A 20,833-nucleotide genomic window follows, 5' to 3' on the forward strand; every position below is an offset into this window, starting at 1 on the left:
AAATAGTGAAAAGGACTGGGAGTGTAGCTTTGTGGTAGAGTGCCCCTGGGTTTGACCCTCAATGTCATTAAAAAAGAAAAAAGTATATTTAAACCAGCTGCACACACTATCTATGTTTAGCAGATTCCCAACTCTGTAGCAAAAGAGAAAAGTTTGCTTTAAGAAGATTCATTTTTCGGGACTGAGATTTAGCTCAGTGGCACAGGGCCTGCCTGGCAAGTGCAAGGTCGTGAGTTCGATTCCCGGTACTGGAAAAAAACAACCAAAAAAAAAGAAGATTCATTTTTCACACAGGTTTTTTTTTTTTTTGATACATGTATTTATTATGCTGTAAAAAGCAACACTACCTGATTTCATTTAAAATAAATGTTTCCCAATTTCAGAATACTTACAATTTATAGTTTCAAGATTAGGTTCACTTTGGGCGATGTTGGAAGCAAATACATTCATAGCTGTGTAACCCCCAGGAAGAATCTAAATCCAACATCAGGTCCTTCAGTCCCTGCCGGACAGACAACGGCATGAACAGCGAATCCAGCTCTGCAGCTAAAGGGCGGTGGGGTGGGGGCACGGGACGACACAGCATATCGACAAGATGCGCGGGTCAGAACCAAGACCAGCAGCAACAGCGGTGTATACAAAGCTTTAAACCAACAGGACCACCTAAAGCTCTCATGGTACACAAAAAGCCCGGGAAATCTTAGAGCCAAAACAAAACTCTTTGGAGTTTACTGATGGCAGCAATTAATAGCACATTCCAAAAGCATTTAAATCAAATTACTCATTACTACCAGCCAATAGCAGAAACGTAAGCGGAGGGCACAGAGTATAAGTAACATGGATAAATAAGGGCGCATTGAGCTACACCACCAAGGTTTTACAAAAGCTTTGATTTGAAAAAGATGAAAACTCTTTGTTCCCAAATCGTTGAACTTCTTACTGTTCGAGAAAAGCCTCAAAATCACGGGTTCTCTTCGAGCCGTGTGATGGAACCACCTTAATGTTCCATTTCAGGCACGCAAAGCTGCTGCGTGTGCAAGCTGATCTCACCTGACACGCCGGGGTGGTGACGCCGCGCATCTGCGGGCTCATCAGACCCGAGGGCAGGAAGCAGCACAAGACTGGCCGCCAGCCCGTCCTCGGGTCCTCGGGTCCTCGGGTCCTCGGGTCCTCGGGTCCTCGGGTCCTCGGGTCCTCGGGTCCTCGACACAGAGGCTGCGCCAGGGAACGGCTGGCCTCGGTCTCAGCAAGGGAGGTGCTGTCTAGGGAACAAAGCTGACGTCAAAGCACCTGAGGTTGCTGCGTGAGCATGCGCAGCAGGCGGGGTGAAGCCTGGAAGCAGCCGTGTGTGCTGATAGGGCACACAAAGGAAGGGGCCTTCTTACCGTGGTAACAGCCAGCTTTGAGTAGTTGAGAATTTTTTTCCTTTTGGTAAACATAGCTTCAGAAAAGTCCATTGTGTGTGTGTGTGTGTGCGCGCGCGCGCGCGTACGCTGGACACGTGTGCTTAGCATCAGATACCTCACTAACATACCCCTCTCTTTGAGGCATAAGAGGAAAAAATGTACGTGCGATTCCTAGAAAATTGTTACTTCCATTCCGAGGGCCCCTTTTGCCCACTTTCTAAATCATGAATTACCTCCCTTAGAGAAACGGTGGGCCTCAATTTAAAGTGAAATGGCCTCATTACTGAACTACAAAGCCCACCCAGTTATACACTAGAGAATCAGAAGACTGGAGTGACTGTGGTCCCCTGAAGAGGACAGATACCCTGCTGCAGACTTTTAATGACAGGTTCGAAAACAAATGTCGTTTGCAGTTCCTGTATCATCAGAATGACTTTGGGAGATAGAGCACTTCTGAATTGGTCTCTGATGTCTTTAAGAGCTGTACTAGCACATGCCTTCACTGTCTTAGACACAGCAAGTGGAGCAGTTTACACTTAGCTTAATAATTTTGTCTCTGGTTCGTCTTCTATAGACAGAGGGTGAAGTTTGCATTTTCTGACCGTGGAAACATGAAAACTGCATAGTTGGCCAGCACTCCCTGTCCCGGCCAGAGGGAAGAGGCAGATAGCTAACGCCTGAGGACAGAGGCTGGACTACGGGGACATAGAAAAAGGAAGGTTTTCTCAAAAGTATAACTATATTCACACATATATTTTGGTCACCAAACATATCTGAAACAGATTCCCTGATACGTCTAATCTGAATTTACCTATCCTACTAACAGCTGTAACTATGACAGTTTTTAAAGAGTCATATCATGAATTGGGGTGATAGAAGACATTTTAAACACTCAACTGTAAGTGCATGTTGTTGTTCAAACACTCAAACTAAATCTATATTTGAAGTCTTCAGAATCACACAGTTTGCTTCTCCAGACAGCCTTGACCGCCTGGGACACTGTACCACAGAGCTTAATTTATAAATTTGTATCAGCAGGTCATCACCATAAACTGAAAGTTCACAACACACACAAATCATGAAGACCACACAGTTAAGCTAGCAGTGGTAACTATTTCTTTTACATCAAATTGTACAGTGCACGAGGTAAATATTGCTCACATTATGGAGGGAGATCGTTTTATTTCTATTTTTTCCCCAAAGAGATCAGATTTGTCCTGTGCGCACAATGAAGAAAACTCCAGTAACACTGAAATGAACAAATGTTGTAAAATATACATCACTACCAGATAGAAATACACACGTTCTTCAGAACCATTTTCCACAATTAAATAGGTAAGTGACTTCAACCTCAGGATTGAAGGCCATTATAACAATCCATCGAGATTCTTGTGGACGGTTTGGTTTTCCTTCCCATTGTTGGAGTCTCCTTGAGGTGTGTACTGGGTTTGGTATTCCTGAAGGATTTTAAATACGTCGTGGTGTCCAAAGTGCAGTGCTTCATCCATGGGAGTGTTATTCCACCTAGAACAAAGACACAGATGGACAGGTGGGATGTGGATTTCTGTATGAAGGTGATCACCCCGAATTCCTACGTTTTCAGGGCAGGCTAAATGGCCATTCAAACTTAGCCACTTAAGTATAAATGAACAGGGAAATGTAGAAAGGGACTTATAATTCAAAAAGTGGTCTCAGCAACAAGTTGGGGTGCGAGGAGAAAAAGGATCTCTATAAAAGAATCTTGTTTGCACACCCCACTGCTTATCGGGGATCTTTGTAAGGGAAGTGCTACTGTTGACAGATGTAACAGACACACCTAGGGATCCTGAATTGTAGCTTCATGAAAAGCACAATGGATCTCTTTTGGAAAAAAAAAAAAAGTTAAAAAAAATTCAGGTAAATATCATGCACCACCCTAGCGTTTGACATAAAGTTTGTGATCCCATCAGTTCAAAGATCACATTAAATCTCAGGAGTCTGAAAATGATCATGACTCACAAGAGTTTAAGCACACACTGGAGGGGCAAGACTGGCCCACAGGAAGTGACGTTTTCATCGTCTCCAGCCTGGATAGGAAACAGTACCCTCACTGGACCACTGCTGACTGGAAAACTAACTTCCCCTCGCTGAGCAGCTGAAAGTGAGGAAGGTGAAGACTGCAGAAGAAATAGTTGTCAGCAGTGACTCATCAGCTAAACCTTTTGCAAAGAAAGACAGCACCACAAACCCGAGGCTCCAGTCAGTGGGGTGCACCCGGGTCCCCCGACACTTCGCAAACAGCGACTCCAACCACCTCCTTTGTACCGCTAGGTCCGGCTTCCCTGCGGCTGCTGGGTGCTTATCCCCGGCCCTGTGTCACCCTCCCGCCTCTTCCGGAGAGCCCCTTCCTGTCTCTGCCTTCCTTTTCAGTCTCCAGCTTTTAGCCTTTTAAAGGGGTCGCAGTGTGAAACCAAGAGGTGTTTAAAATTCTTAACATTTGTGGTAACGTAGTTTTTAAAATCAGGTGAGTAACCCTTTATGTGTATCTTTGTGCTTCTCAAAAAAAAGCAGAACTGGTGGTGCTTTGCTCCTCTCAAGGCCTGCGTGAGTTAGAGAGTCAGTGGTTTCACACAGGGACTCGCAGTCATTTTCAACAGCAAGTGATTTTGTGAGTTTTTGTGCCAAGAGCAAGTTACCATTTTGTATGAAATAAGAAAAAGAGTTACCTTGGGTTTCCAGTCTCCCTTCTGCAATTGCCTGTACAATGGTATTTCTACCTCCACAATCATGGAGGCCACTTTTGGGAACGGGGATTTCAAATACCCAAAGCACAGTAAGTATAGTGTCTCCAGTGTGTATTAAATACTGCTTTAGTTGGAACTGTAAACACAGGGAAACGCACTTTACACTTTCTTGCTCTCAGAAGAGCTGGGATGCGCCTTACCTCAGGTGGGATGACACCCTGCTGGGGTTTTGGAACATGGTTTAATCAGGATGCTTTGTAGCAATTACAGGGATAAGAAAATCCAGTTACCACACTGGCTAACAGTTTTTCAGGCACTGGCATCGTAACTTTTCTCATTTCTTGCAAGGTGAACCATTAAGATTCAGGCCTCCATTAAAAAAAAAAAAAATAGTTACAGCTTCATACACAGAGCTAATTGCTAGAGAGGAATCAAGCTGCTCCAAACGGAACACAGCTCCCATTTCTCAAATACAACCCCGAACGCCTCGTAGCTGTCGGACCTCCCCACCAAGTACTTTTCCTTATAAATTCTTCGAAGCCTTTATTCTCCTTTTGGCTGGTTCGTCCCTCCGCTCCATAATGTCCAGCACGTGAGGACAGTGGCCACTCACTGACAGGCAGACCTCAGTGGCCCCGCAGCCCTGCCTGGCCGCTGGGTGGACAGCATCTGCTGTAGGATGTACTGCAGTGTGCCAGGTGAACCCCGAGATGGGGGAGGAAAGGTGCAGACTTCCTTCTTCCCGCTGCTGACAGAACGCTCTTCTCTTCCTTCCCTGCCTTCCAATCTCATTCTTCCCGAAGCCCTCATTAAAACTCAGCCTCCACAAAGCCACTTGAGACAGAGTCCACTGACATCCAGGGATTTCAACAAAACCCAAGCTACTTTCGCGTTCTCTAACACTAGGTTTCTTACACATGTATTGTTAGGTGTTTCTGCAAATGTTCATCTTATCAGCCATGTGTGTACTTTAAAGACCTATCAGGACAGAAATCCTACATTCCCTTTCCAACCACAAAGAACTGACTTCTTCAAACAGGGCATCGGCTGATAGGCAAAACTGAAAATTTCCGGACAGTATACCGTTGGATAAGAAGCAGGGTACAGGAGCTGGAGTAATCCGTGTAAGACACCAAGATATTCGAGAACGCCACAGCGGTGCACACTCCAGTCCTGCATCATAAAACCCTGACCTGCCAATTACATTAGAAGGGAACACAAATGCTCACCTGTCTTTGGGGAAAGGATTTACTTTGCAAGCTTCCAGCAAAAATTTAACAACTTCAACGTGACCTACATCCACCCAAAAGAGAAAAAAGAGATTTTTAGTTTTGACTAGAATGAAGTCTGGGGGGAAACAGGAGTGGCTAACGTATTACCCTCTGCGGCAGCTACGTGGAGTGCTGTTCTAGAGTCGTAGTCCCGCTGCTCCATGTCCATGGCTGACAACGCAAATCTGGAAGTTCGGAAGCATAGCCATCCATTACGTACAAAGTAAGTGTCACTCACACCTGTAGCATTTACTCCTGTCAGTCCAGGCTAGGGGCCCGTGAGGAGTCAATCCTCGCCTGATTTGATAATGGGAACTAGAACCCCACCCACCCAGTACACAGGTGCCCTGCCTGGGTGGATGCCACTTCACCTGTCTTCTCTAGCTTTGCTGCTTTGGGCTAAGATGAGATATTAACCATCTCCCGTTCAAACTCAAGAACAACGGCATAGCTCCGTCCAAGTGTAGGTGCTATGACTCAAAAGGGCAAGAAACTAGTAAGTGATATGTTTTCACTAAGACTCACACTGTTTGGACAGTCACTTTACAGTGTATAGTTTGCGTGTACTAAGGAGGCTTGAAACAAGCATGGAAACTAAGCCTAGACACTGTCCACTTGAAAGGTCAGGTGCAACCCTATACAAGCACCTTATGTTAGTGAAACGGTAGAATATGGCCTTTCTAATTCTGGTGATCTGCCGGACCACTGAATGCGTCCAGTAGCAAACCATTAATATGAATTGGCCACTTCCCACTGGGGAAACAGATCTGGGCTCTTATAGGAGAAAGAAAAGGGTAAGACTGCATAGCAGGCCTTCAGCACTGGAGCTGGGGATTTAATATAAATCCTGTTTAGATCACCTGTACTAGAGGGAAACAGTGAACCCTTAGTGTGTGCTTTCCAGGAAGGAATTTAGTAGGTACCTGCGCAGCACGTCCTGACCACCCTGTTAACATACCTTCGAAGGGCAGACACGTCTCCAGTATATGCAGCAAACAAAAGGTTTATCACTGACTTTACCTGTGAAGAAAGAAAAGTTCAGAGCTTGACAGGTAAACACACAATGTCCAGCTATCCCAGGAAGTATTTCCATGCACCTTGAACACTCCAGCCAGTCACTCATGAAGTTATCTCAAGTACACGTCCATAAGCAAAAGCACACACCTGGTATTTTAGCGGGACTGTGAAAGGAGACTGAGTAATAAAGGTATGGTACGCGAAGGAAGGAATGGAAAGATGGCGTCAGCCCGGACAAAAGAATGGGTGCTCACAGTCCGTGAGAGGTGTGTGCTTGGGGTGACTGAACAGTCTTTAGAACTCATTTAATATGGCTCAGCATGGTGATCAAGTTTGTCTACTGATAAAATTCACAGCACGTCCTTAGTAAAACCAAAGTCATGCTAGGTAAATGGGTAACCTCGCCAGCCATCATTTGCTTCATCAATCACGGGCTTCCTTGCATCGTAAGAGACAAAATTCAGTGTTTAGTGTCTTAACTGGGGCTTTTCTGTGCTTCCCAGGAAAGAGTCCAGTTCTGTGCCCTGAGGCACAAACGGGCCTTCTCAGCACCCATGACGCTGCTTAAAAGGAGGGCAAACTCCCCAAGTATCAGTCACCGTCACTGGGTGCGTCAACACACAGCGAGTATCTATTTTGAAGGCCATTCGCTTGGGGTTTGCTTTCATAAAGACTTCACCCAACTCTGCTTATGCAAAATTCCACATTGATCCTCTGTTTGTAAGAGCTTCATACGTTCCCAATTCTGTCTCACATTTTGCAACTTCACCTTTCACACCGATGACTCAATGGCAGAAACAATTTTAACTGGAGGGGTGGAAAGTAGCTTGGCTTGCACAGCTTCAGCACGTGAAACCAGAGCGGGGTATACTGGTGCATGCCTGTAATCCCAGCACTGAGGAAGGCTGAGGCAGGAGGATTGTAAATGACGCCCAGGTAGGCAACTTAGCGAGACCTTGTCTGTGTCTCAAAAATAAAAGGGCTGAGGCAGAGTACAAAGGCCCTGGGTTCAATCTCCAGTGTTGCAAGAAGAAAAAAGAAACCCAAAAATTGGGATCCTCCCTTAGCACAAGTGTCCTTCTCACGCAACCTGGAAACGTATAAACTGGAAATGACGGCTGCTGGCCTTCTGTAATTCAGTGTTTTATATGACTAGTCCACAAGACGCTCTGCGAAAGTTGGGGTTCTATGCTTGGATTTGTCCTGTTGGATGCAGTAAATCCCTTTCTTGGAAGCTCATGAGCCTGTGAGAGGGTGTAGAGTTTAGCAGCCCGTCTAGCTAGCAGAGCTGCACACCCCAAAATGCCGCTCCTTACTCTAAGTGTCAGTCTCTCTTCAAAACCACCCTACCTTCGTTCCTCTGGCCCCCTGGCTTTCCTTCCTGCCCGGCCTCCTCTCCGAAGCCAGGCCCTCCTAACAAATCCAGAACACTGTCCAGCAGGACGGAAAGTCTCACCCAGAACGTTCAAAAGCATTTATCAGCATCTCTTGCCAGGGGTTGGACTCCTACATCTCCAACCCACACATTTTAGGCAAAGGAGCTAAACACAGGAGGATCTGGGATGTTTCTGTTTCCGTCCCCGGGTGGCTGATCTGCTCCTTGGTTGTGGACCTCTGTCTCAGATGCCTTCCACTTCCTCAGCGGGATCACTTCCAAACCCCCACTCCCTTCACGCCAAGGCCGGGGGCTACGGATGGGCTGTTGGCAAATCTTCATATTCCCACCAGTCCCTTCTCCCCGCTTCACGATTTCTTTTTGTTTGCTCCGTTCATACTTTCAACCTTTCATACCAACAGGGACCCTCAAAACAGATGATACTCATGAAAATTTTATTGAAAGAAAATGCTGTTCACATGTGAATGCTTGCCTCTAAGACCCACTCTTCCTTCCCACCGTGCCTGGAACCAAAAGGCATCCCCCTCACCTGTTCCTCCAAGCACCTCTCCGGCTCCTACCAACTGCTCCCCCCTCCACAGGCTCCCATGCGTCTGCCTTGGCACGGTCACAAATGCATCCTGCTTTGAGAAACCATGAGACCCTACTGTCCTCCCCTTCCCGAGAGCCTTTTCCCAAGGATTCCATGAAAATGAGCTTCGCACCACGGCTCCCGCTAAAGTGATCTCAGCAGCCCCAGCAGCCTTCCCATGCCCAGTCCCCCTCGCCCGACGCCTCCCCGAGCGCTTGTCTTCCTCGACGCCGCTGGCCCTCATCTCCTTCCTGCTGGCTGCTGGGAGGGTGCGTCCCTGTCAACTGCCAAGTGGGCTCCCAAGGCCAGCTCCAGACTCCTTGATATTTAACATGCCGTCCCTCAGTTTCCTGTCTTCGAGGCAGAATGACTCCCAATCGAAATCTTTCATCCAAGTCATTGTCCTTGACCTCCACCTGCCCGCCCTGCGAAACTCCACTTGCCTCTCACCCTGACATTTCAAACTCAAAGTCAGCAAGGCCCCCCAGCCCACCTGAAGTCCATGTTCACCTGCCTACCAAATGTCACCGCTAGGGGGCGCATCTCCCACGGAGGTCCAAGCCAGAGCAACAGCCAGCCTTCCCGCCTGCAGTTGGCTCTCCAGGTGATGAGGTGACAGCTTCCTCATGCTCACCTTACAACCTGGGGCATCATCCGGTGTCCTAGGGCCGGTGTGTCTGCTGGCAGGAAGGCACCTTCTTCACTCAAAGGTGCGGACAGGATCTGCATCTTCCCGGAGCAGAATTACTGATCCACAGAAATCCATCACAAAGGATCGTGTTCCTCGATTCTGTGCTCTCACAATCACATCTCAGCCTCAAGAAGCACTCTGCTTTACTTTCAAAGTACGCCTGCATTTCTCACCTCAGTGCTTTTTTTGGTTTTGTAGTTTTTTTGAGACAGGGTCTTGCTGCGTAGTTCAGGGTGGTCTTGAACTCATTAGCCCGGTTGAGCTTTGAACTCAAGGCCATCCTCCTGCCTCAGCCTCCTGAGTAATGGGATTACAGACGTGTGCCACCACGCCCGGCCTCCCAGTGCTCTCCTGCCTAGATGCTCTACGGTTCCACGCTCACCACTCTGCCCTCAGCTCCACCCAGCAGCAGCCGTGCAGGCAGCCAGCACCATGGGTCCATTCACAGGTCATCACTCAGACTGAAGAACTCCCCTCCCAGCACTCCTAACCCCTCACACCCTGCCTTTTCTTTCCAGGCAATTGTTCATAATCGCCACCCACCAACATGTGCATGTGTGCGTGCGTAAACTTTGTCCCACTAAATATGAATTCCATGAAGGCAGAGGCCACAAGCCCCTTCTTCCTCTCTGTAACTCACTACCTACAACTGGTGGCCACTAAATAGCTATTGACTATTCTCTGGCAAAGCATCAGATAATCTTTTACTACCATTTGGGAATTAAATTCTAGCCACTGCTTACTCCTTCACTTCCCTTAACTTCTACACTTCAAATCCCAAGACTGGATTTACTCACTCCTAAACTCACATCCGCTTCTACTCCTCCACCCCTAGGGCGCCCCTCCCCCTCTTGATCATTCCCCAAACACTGCTTTGATCAGTTTCTAAGAGGCTGTCAAGAAACTCCCAAATCATCACTGATAAAATTTAAATTCCTTGGCTTTCCTTGGTGGCTCTTCGGTCTGGCTTATTTTTCTTTCTCAACCTTGACAAGCAAAAGTGGCCTTTCCTGCTGCTCTTGTTTTGTCTGGGTGTCTCTCAGAACTCCCAGATTCCTGACCAACCCTGCCTGCTTCCCAGGCCAGCTTGAAATCCTTCCCTGCTGCAACTCCGTCACAGGGAAGCCACTCCAGCATCCAGCATCCAGCATCCCGCATCCCGCATCCCGACCGGTTGCTGCCAGTCGCCTACACAGCGGCACCCCCCCCCCCCCCGTGACAGCCCATTCCAGGGACAGGATCAGTGAGATGCCCCCTCCCAACCCTGGACACAGCTTCTGTACCTTCCCAGCCACCGTACACACTAGTGATCCCACTTCCTGAAAGCACCTTGTCTCCTTGAGATGCTGTTCTCTGCATCCCCCTCTGTGAACGGTTTTCCAAGTAAGATCCTGCTACATTCCCCTCCCTGTAGCACCACTGCACCTGCCTCATGGTATGTCTGTGTCTTAGCGCCCTCTCCTGAAGAAAAAGTTGCCACCAGCGCTTTCCTACCTGGGAGCTAGGAACATCACCTGTGACCCACCTCCCACCTTTCACAAAATGAGCATCCCCTCCCCACCCCCGACAGGAAAGCACTAGAACGCAGCACATGCATGCGCAACATCTAACACCAAACCCTCAAACGCCCTTCGTGCCAGCAAGCAGCCACTGACGTTTTGAAGTGTATAAATCTTGAAATGCGCTATGGGTAAAATGCCGAGCAAGAAAATGCAACTACTTTCCCAGTTGTGAGACAACAGATGGAGTGTTAGTTCATTTAGGGACAGTTCACTTGCTGCTCTCTAAGGAGTTCTGCAAATATTCCCAAGGGGGAGGACACACCCTCTGCAGCGCCTGCCATGGCAGACACCCCGAAGTGGAGGCCCTGCCCAAGTCCACTCCTCCGCCTTCAAGACTCTCCTAGAGAATCAAGGCACTAACCTGACACAGCCACAGCCCCTGCTGGCTGACACTCACCAAGAAAGCCAAGGTCCGGAAATAATGGCTAACAGTAACCGCCAGGTATGTACACGCATGAAGCCTGTGTGCTGACGAATCATTCCTCAATAACCAAGAGGCAGGGGCTGGGGATTTAGCTCAGCGGCAAAGCGCCTGCCTGGCAAGCGCAAGGTCGTGAGTTCGGTTCCCGGTACCGGAGAAAAACCAAAAAATAAATAAATAAATAAATAACCAAGAGGCACACAGGGCAGTAACATGGTCCCTAGGTGGGTCCTGCTGTTCAGTGGATGGCCATTCACAGGAACGAGAAACTCCATTTGGTAGCTAGACATTACACATTTATTAAATAAACATCAACAGTTTTCCCTTCATCTTGCAGATTTTCCAGTACTACTGCGTTTCCCTTATCAAGTGTGTTTGTCCAACCTGCCGGAACCAGACAGCCTTATCTTAGTTTATTTGTCTAAGTCATGACAGCAGAGGACAAAAAAGTTACAGTTCACGGAGTTCATTTAACACTGGCATGCCTGCCATATCGGAACCTCACTTTTTCCGCTACAATGAGGAAGAGATTCTATCAAATGTACAAGTCCCACGTTGAACTTGTGTAAGAAGCTAACCGCATGACTTTCTACTATTAGTTATCTCATCATATCACTGTATTTACACCGTGAATGACCCTCAACAATTCAGTATTTTAAAGCTATGTTTGTTTTTTTTTAAATCCTTGACAGGCTGCAGGTAAAATGTATTGATGGATATACCTTGTTTCCATCACAGATTAATAAATGTTGGCCCCAGTCACAAACACGAATTAGCGATGTCCCTGGGATGGAACTCAAATATCATGATTCTTATTTCTGTAGAATCTGACGTGAGCTCTTCACAGAGCTCATAATCTTATCCAAGGATAGAAGAAAATCAAAAGATAAACAGCAACCTGGCTCCAATTCATAAAAGTCCTTTGCTAAATACTGGAAGGGAGAATGGGAAGAAAGAGAGGCGAGAAACGGAGGCTCAGGAGGCTCTGGTTTTACGTTTCACTCAGCTATTTTATTTCCAACTCTACCACCGACTGCAAAACTGAGCTGTCCCTTGTTTTTCATCTTAGTTTCTGTCCTCATACAAAGACGAATTCAGCTCTTTTGTAACGGCTTTAATGAAGAAAAGGTAAATAAGAGCAAGGCCCTGAAGAGCCACCTCTGTCTCTGTCCCCTTTCGTTTGCTGCACACCGGTCTCCTGTTTCCAGGCCGCTATGATCTGTGTCGTGGAATGGATACTCCTCTGCATCTGCTAAATAAACCATCGCGACTGCAGATCCGATTTTGTTTTAGAAGCTTCAGTCCGACTTGGCCACTTGAGGCTCTGAAGTGAAAACAAGCTTGCAGACTTCTTTCGTAATGTTTCTCTCACAGGCGAGTTAAAACACAGACCTCGTTGTAGAGCGAAGAAAAAACTGTCGTTCCCAATTATGTAAATTAAATTCCTTGCTGACAAGGGCAGAAAAATAAACTTGTACGTTGTATGTGTAATCAAATATTATTTCTTTTTTCCTTCACTACTGAGCACAGTATTAGAAAGGGTGTATGAAAGAAAATTATACTGCTCCCCACCACATCCCTGCCCACCAAGAACTGGGGTTTAAACCCATGGCTTCTGCAGTAAGCTACATTCCCTAGCCCTGGTTTTTTGGGGTTTTTTTTTGTTTTCATTTTGAGACAGGTTCTCATCAAGTTGCCCAGGCTGGGTTCAAATTCACAGTCCTCCTGCCTCAGCTTCCCAGAATGTGGGGATTACAGGTGTGCGTCACCCTGCTGGCTTTGTACTGCTTTTCTCATTATACATCTAAGATGAGTAGGAGGCCACATGTTCCAAGCTTTCCAATGGTGTATTCAGACACAGAAATTAATATGCTATATATAGACAAAACTAATCCCAACTGACGAGATCAGATCAGAGGATTAGAAACAACCTTTTACGGGAGGAGCAAGGCAGCAATTTCATGTCCGTATTTCCCGATTTCTATACAAATACAGGAGGTTCTCATATTGGAACTTCAAGAGAGAAACAACTAGTAATTTTACCTAAAGGAGACTGCATTCTGCTCTGACTCAGCTGGTACGTATTTCAGCATACCATTCCCAGCATTTCTCAAGGAGCACATTAACCTGGAATAACTTCATGTATTGGTAAACTAAGGAGTCCCGAGCATCTCAAAGAAGTCTGACAACTCAAAAACACAGGAAAACTATGTATTTCCAGCAAGAGTTAGTAGAAAGCAACTGCTGTCCCCTGACTGAGCTGAGTGCTGTTCGTGTCACTCTCCGAGTCATCCGGAAGACAGCTAACTACAGGCCAGACTGGCTACGTAACTCGGGCCCTGTTTCCGGGCTGCTAAGTGGCGGAAGAGGACCCAGGCCCAGCCTGCCTGGTGCCAGGACCAGCAGCAGTGCCTACGTACCACACCAGATTTCCCCTCAGCAACTGGGACTTTCTCAACACGGCACCACGATGAAGGTATTTTGTGACAGGAAATCATAAAATAGCAGTGATGAACCAACTGACAGGGAAGTCAGAAATCCTAACATATATTGAGGTGCTAACCAAAGATGCTTGTTTTTAATGGAAACATGGGGACAGGATAAATAATTCAAGCTGATGCATCAGTACTACAAACAAAGGAAAAATGTTAAAGATATTATCTTCATTCTCTGCATCGGAATCTCTGAAAATGAAATGTGAGTCTTGGGTTAATGGGAATAAAAATAAATGACTACTACAGCATCGGCAGCAGATAAACACCTTATCTCAGTGGCTCGTGTTATTCCGGTAGTGCCAATGAATGGCTTGAAAAGATACCAATGCACTCATAAGCTCCCCCTTTTACGCCTGTTATTAAAGTATGTAACAATGTATCTTTGTGCAGTGTGAAAGCAGCACTCCTAGTTAGTAAGTAGTAAGGAAAAGAAAATTGAAATGAGTAAGAGCAAAGGCAGCTGTTCTGCAGGACAGAGCTGCGCTCTCTCGTGTGCCGGCCCTGAGAGGATCTGCGTTGCTCTGACAACTATCAAAGTCCTCATCTCCCCTCTCCCCGGTCTTCTTCTCTTTATAAATATTTGTAAAACATCATGAAGATTAGAGAGCGATATGTCAGTGGGTTCAGAGGAGAGGACAAAGCCCTTCAGGAACACTGAAGTGTTGTTTGCTTATAATATTATCGTAATTCAGAAACAACTACACAAAACCCCAAAAAAGTCAAAGAACCTAGAAACAAAGACAAAACAGGAAGAAAACAAATTGGTCACCAAATAATTGCACATATTTTTGAGAAAAAAAATCAGGGCCACCAGAATGAAAAGATTCTTATAAAGACTGTCTTGTATAAATTAAAAATAAATTTCAGGGTCCCTCAAGAGAAATGGAGTTCTCTTTCTGCTCAGAAACAAAACAAAGGCAGTGACACAGGAGGGACTGCAGGCTCAGTTTGGAGCTTAAGGACCCATCTCTCCCAGCATGCCCTAGACCAGTGATGGTGACCTTCTGGAGCTTTCGATGATATGAGCAGTCTGCTGCAGCCCAAGTACCACAGGTTCACCACCGTCCTATTACAACCAAGCAGGCCCATGGACATGCGTTTTTATCACTATTCCAAAAATAACGTATCTTTACCAACTGCCGCCTGTTAGGGGACAAACGCTTTCACTGGTCTCCAAATTACCATTCCTAACTGTAGTCTCTGAATATACTGTATAGTATCTGTATATATCCATGGGTATGTATTTGCATTTGTGTACACACACACACTTTTCGCAGAACTGGGGATTGAGCTCAGGCCTTGCACATACATGGCAGGCAAGCACTCTACCCAAGCCCCCTTTTTTTTAATTTTGGGAGAGGGTCTCACTAAGTTGCCCAGGCTGGCCCTGAACTTGTGATCCTCCTCCCCCAGCTTCCTGAGTAGCTGGACTGCACCTGGCTTAACTCTGTCTTTAATGTTTACTTCACGGTTCTACTGTGAGAAGTCCAACATGTGTGCTGTACGCACCCTATGCACACCTGTGCACACCCTTCGCACACCTGTGCACACACACACACAGGTGTAATAACAGTGCGTTCCTTTTGCGCGTTTCATGGCACTTGCACAGCCATTCTAACCTGATCACTATCAGGTCACAGCACCAGGTCCTCCAGTACGTTATACAAAGAGCTTCTGGAGAAAAAGATGTTTTTACCCTCAAAGGGAAAGCATCGTGAAGTCTGGCATGCATGTTTGTATCAATGTAAAATGTCATATATGTAATATGTACACACAATGGAGCCATACTGTAGAACTGCTTAGCATCTGTATTTATTTCAGCATTTACAATTCTTACCACTGACATTTTATTCTGTGAAGTAAGGAGGTCACACATGGCACAATTATGTGTAGATCTCACCTGGTAGTGTAATCTGTATTAGTTGAAAGTTCTTTTAAGTAGAAACAAATTTAAACACACACACACACACACACACACACACCCCTCTAAAAGCAGGTATCTTACGCAGGGAGGGTACAGAGTAGCTTCCAAAGCCCAGCCTGCTGTAAATCCCCTACCTGGTGAACCACCACCTGAACTCTCGGCCCGACCTGCAGGTGCCACCGCCTAAATGCCCACTCGGGAGACAGATCCGGCATCAAGGAAACCACAGGCAGAGTGCGCCACTGCGGACACAGCTAGGTCCCTCCAGATGTCTCCCGTCCTACCAGAGCCAACACTTACACCTCCTCCTGCTCCCAAGCCCCCACCAGCCTCCAACTCCTCATCCTCAGCAGAGAACAACGCTCTTCAGAACCTGGAAGCTGCCAGGCACTCCCCAACCCAAGCACACCTGCAAACCTATTGCTCTGCTTTTCTGTACATCCTATTTGTGTAGAGCAGGTGTTGTTGTTTGTTCTTGTTTTTTATTGAGGCAGGGACTGTGCAGGTGGCTTGAACTCACTATGGAGCCAGGCTGGCCTTGAACTCGCAGTGATCTTCCTGCCTCAGCCTTCCAAGCGCTGGGATTATAGGTGTGTGCCACCACACTTAGGAGGTGCTCTTCTCTTCCTGCCACAAAGCTAAAGGTTCGGGACCCCATCTCTGCCTAGGGGCCTCACTGCACTGGCCACTTGCCTCTTTTCCGTGTCTGCTTCAAGCTCTCATTCTTTCCTGGGTCATTTCTACAGTCAGACGTGTTTTATTTTAATAGTCCCAAATCAGGAGTAGGTTACCAAACCATAAAAAGTGACCATTCTAACATTAACATTTTCAAGTAACACATTTTAATATCTAAATAAAAACACGAAGAGCAACATGTAAATAAAGACTCCTCTGTATCTGGTACAGTTCAGCATTCCAAACTTCCTGAAACACTCTTCCCCTCGACTCCCGATGGCAGCGCTACAGCCGCACTCCCTGGATTTCCTCCTGTGCTCTGCCCCAGTGCAGCCCTTCCACTCCATCCTCCGGGTGCTGCCTTTGGCTCCTTTCCTGTCTCCGGAGCAGCTTCACACTCTCCACATGCGGGCAGCAGACTGGGTCTCCAGCTTGCACCCCAGCCCCCCGCCCCGCCCCCATCCGGGCAACTCCGAAGCGGACCCCTCCAGCACCAGTCAGCCTCTGCACACGACCTGCTTCCTTACCCCCCACCGCACGGCACACTAACAATCTCTGCTGGGGCAGCAACGGGCCCCGCTCAAGCACTGCACTGGAGTCCTGCTGCCGGTCAGGCCAGTGGAAGACAGGCCTCTGGAAAAGCTTTGCCCTGCTTTAGGCACCGGTCTTTTCTCTGCTTTCTTTGTTTTTGCTGCCCAGTGAGGCTAACAGTGAAACGGCCAGCTTGCCACATCAGGTGACAGGCTTGAGGTCTGGCCAGCACACCCCACCCCCAGGCTGGTGGGTGGAGCAGCTATTTACCTTAAGAAGGTACTAGTCCTAGTCTTATTTTGTTAAAACAAAAAACCATTGTTTAAGTCCTCTATGGCTGTTACGCCATGGTTACCTGACCCTTGTTTCAATGGCCAAAACCACACCCCTCCCAGGCTCAAGTGCTCTCCTTCTCGGTAAATCCAGCCCTGCTGCTCACACGAAGAACCTGGCAGGCAAGGGCTGTGTCACCTCATCTCTCAGACCCTCTCCCGTCTCTCACACCCACCAAATACTACCCCTCTCGCCTCCCCAACACATCCGACTGCCCCTGCCTCTCACCTCCAGCTGGTCTCCCTCCAGCCCTCTGTGGAGAGCAGGGTTTAAAATGCATGCCATGCCATGCTGCTTCGTATGCACTTAGAAATTCCATGAGGCACTGCGGTCTAGAGCCCAACATGGCACATCAGACTCTGCAGAGATGTTTCCACACCACACCCAGAGAATCGCCTCTGGCAGACCCCTGGAGCGCCAAGTAACGCTTCAGATTCTTCAGCCCAGCTCCAGGAAGCCACATGCCAAAATGCAGACACCCTGACAATCCTGACGCACATCAGAACACGAGAAACCCCACCCACACCGCGTGATGTGGTGGCAAGCCTCGTGTATGGCTGATTTTCTATTTCCCTCACTCTTCTTTCAGTGTTTGTCCTTTACCTTCTCAAATGAGCTGGACGCCTTCCTGTTCTGGGACCCTGTCCCAAATCACAACCCCGCCTCCTCCACAGAATAGAGCATAGAGCAGCAGGGAGGCAGGCGTGCAGGTGCGCTCGGGCTGAGGGCGTGTCCGCAGCTTCCCTGTTCTGAGTGTGAAAGGTCTCTGCTGAGAGAGTTGTGAGGGTCTGGGGACAGGGACTCTGGGACCTCCGAGCCATTCCAGCCCTCCAGTCCTACTCCACCTTTCCTCTGGCTCGTTGCAAACATCAATATTACATTTCTGGGAAAACTGACCACAGCGAAGCACCCACACTAAATGACATCGTGTTACTCACGCTACTTTCCTACCACTTACTAGCTTACTTGCTTAACCATTTTTAAGATACGTCATTAAAATTATAGCTATTTTTCCCTGCATGTATTCCTCTTCCTCCAAGAAGTAAGCTCTGCCTGAAGATCGCTCAGTTTGAGGATCAGCGTTCCTATTTTACACTTTTAACTGTAGTGTTTGTGTCTCATCAAGTTCTGTTACAGATGTACTGTACAAGAACGGCTATGGAGTGTACCGCTTTGCAACTCTCTTCCTTCACTAATTAAAATGAAGCACAACTCCATGCTTCAGGACTAAATTACTTCTCATTTTGATTATTTTGGTCGTTATTCAGTAACTGTCTCCTAGATCACAGACCACCAGCAGGACTGCGCTTGTCAAGTCACCTCTGCATAGCCTGTGCACCTGCAGAGTCTGGCACTGAACAGGCAAGTAATAAACACTGGATGAATGAAAACCAATCAGTTTACATAGATCTGAACTACTCCATCACATCAGCCAAGCCTCTCAGACTAATTATGTCTGTGCGCTATATAAACAAAAGCCAGTGAAATGTGAAGAGAAGAACCCTCTCCTAATCCTCTTCTGGTTCATACTGCGTAGAAAGACTTCAAGTGAAAGAGTTTAAAGACAATGTATTTTTATTGTATATCGAGGCATCTAACTTTGGACCTTGGTGAGGGACCTGTATGTACTCTATTACCATAAATTAAGAGAACACAGAAGAAAAACAAAATTCCTGCATGAAAAACGTTTGCTAGATAAAAGAGGGATTGAGAATACTGAGCTGGAAACGGAAGAGCCCTGACCTTCTCCAGCCACTCTGTAGTAGAGGGAGAAAGCAACTTCACAAGAGCAGTGAGCTCTTTGACCACTCCTGCTCCACACTCCACTCATTACAAAAGCAGTATGAAAAAAAGGTAGCTTAAACATAAAGTGGGTTATGAACCATAAAACTGCCAACTTGTCAGAGCAAAGGAGCTGCGTCAGCTAGGACTTCTAGTTTCTACTTCAAAAGCAGAACTGTTTCTTCATCATATAGTAAATAAAGCATATCCCTGTATTGTGACTGTGCTTATATTTAAATTGTAATATTGAATTTAAAATTTGATTACAGTTAAAATTTACATGCAAGGTCAACCATAAATGGCCTCGGGTAATACAGAAATTTAACTTTGTCAGAGTCAGATTAATCTTGGTCCTGCCTCCAAAAACTAAAACTGTATCCTAAAAACAAGCATAATACTAAACAAAGATAAAATAATTCTAGGATACTAAAGTTCAAGATTATAATTGAGAATGGCCATATACAAATAAGACAAATGCAACTTCTACTTGGAGTTCTGTGAAAGGCTCCAGGAGTTAAAGATTTTTAATCTTACAGGCATTCAGAGAAGGTAAATGTATTTCTCAAATAGCTTGCAAGTTACATCTACTTTTAATGCTAACGTATTAATTTGTATTTGATGCTGTAGTATAAAAAGAACATACTGTAAGTCATGAAAAGCATTCACATCAATAATAAAGCTAAAGAATGATTTTAATGTTCAGAATTTAAAACTTTTTATCTTCTATAATCAAGTACCATTGGATTGAATTTTCCCATCTACTTTAGAACATAAATCAGATCATGTCTGATCATATCTGCTCAGAACTCCCCAGTGGGAGTACTTTGCATTGAAAGGCACTTAGGGGGTAGGAATTTCCTTTCTGCAAGTGGAGGCACACATGTACACATTAAAATCACAGGACGCTGGTGATACGGGATGTAGACACCACTTCCTTTTGTGTAAAGTATAACGAAAAATAAACTTCAAAGGGTAACATTTTCCCGAAGGCATTTTGAAATTGTTAGTCCTTTCACTTGCGTGATATAGCCCAAATTTCAGCAGTAAGGTGACGTACAACGTTCTTATTAGATCTTACAGCATAAAAAGCACCATCAGCATACAGATCCTGACTCCATACACCTAACAGCTGTGTGACCTTAGGGAATGTACACAACCTATTACAGCCTACAATACCACTTCACAGTATTTGTCTACTTCACAGCTTTCATGAGGATTAAAGAACTCTCTGACCATGCTTTACACTAGTGGTTGACCCAAAGTGAATCACAATAAATGTCAGTTATTACCAATAATCCTAAAAGCTACACTATTTAAATTTTGATATTACCAGGATTCTGTTAGTGCATGTCTTGTTTCTCTGGTTTGCTAAAATTGTTGGCCTAAGAAACAAAAAGAAAATCTACAAAATACTTTATTTGCCAAGGGAAGGCCATGGAGTAAGGAAACCCAGGTTCCCCTGGTTTCGGCCTACACTTCTGAGGACTGCTCACTGTCTCGTGAGCTCGTCTGTACATGGCTAAGTTTCCTGTGTTAGGCAAAAGGAACTCGACTTCCAGGCTCTGCCACAGCCACTAGGCATGGAGGGACTGTTTTTGTACTTTAGGTACACACGGCCATTCCAAACTTGTGATTAAGACTATACACAGGTGAGCAGTATGAGAAAGGGAGTACTGCTTCATGTAGCCAACTTTAAATCAAGACTGGGGAAATCAGTCACAGGAAGTAAGTCTTAAAAATACTAAACAGGCATTATGAATAGAAAAATATTTACATCCATTTTCTCAGTAGAATCCAGACATGGAAGTTCAGGGCTATGATACATCGTACCCACTCAGAACCTACGATACCCACGCAACTTTCATTTATGCCACAGAAATCATAAGACTACAAGGTAAGCTAAAGGCATCAGTCTATCTTCGCATATTTTTTAACAAAAACATTCCATGCTTCACCATGGCACCCATAAGACTTTGCAGCCAGGCATGGGAGCACATCCTCTAATTCCAGCACTCAGGAAGCTGAGGCAGGATGA

General features: G+C 46.2%; 1 protein-coding gene across 2 annotated transcripts in view; it reads right to left on the reverse strand.

Annotated features, from left to right (window-relative positions):
• Positions 1-295: 295 nt before the first annotated feature.
• Gls (glutaminase) overlaps positions 296-20,833 on the reverse strand; it is a 66,162-nt gene continuing 45,624 nt past the window's right edge. For both annotated transcript variants that reach the window (XM_005373298.1, XM_013512252.1), the window contains 4 exons: positions 6,359-6,420; positions 5,509-5,585; positions 5,359-5,422; positions 296-2,930 (listed from right to left, as the gene is read on the reverse strand). In XM_005373298.1, the coding sequence (XP_005373355.1) occupies positions 2,774-2,930; positions 5,359-5,422; positions 5,509-5,585; positions 6,359-6,420 (360 nt within the window). In that variant the 3' untranslated portion in view covers positions 296-2,773. The remainder of the gene's footprint in view (positions 2,931-5,358; positions 5,423-5,508; positions 5,586-6,358; positions 6,421-20,833) is intronic.

This window comes from Chinchilla lanigera, unplaced genomic scaffold (genome assembly GCF_000276665.1).
Source record: "Chinchilla lanigera isolate Chin_1 unplaced genomic scaffold, ChiLan1.0 scaffold00002, whole genome shotgun sequence".
Classification (NCBI taxonomy): domain Eukaryota; kingdom Metazoa; phylum Chordata; class Mammalia; order Rodentia; family Chinchillidae; genus Chinchilla; species Chinchilla lanigera.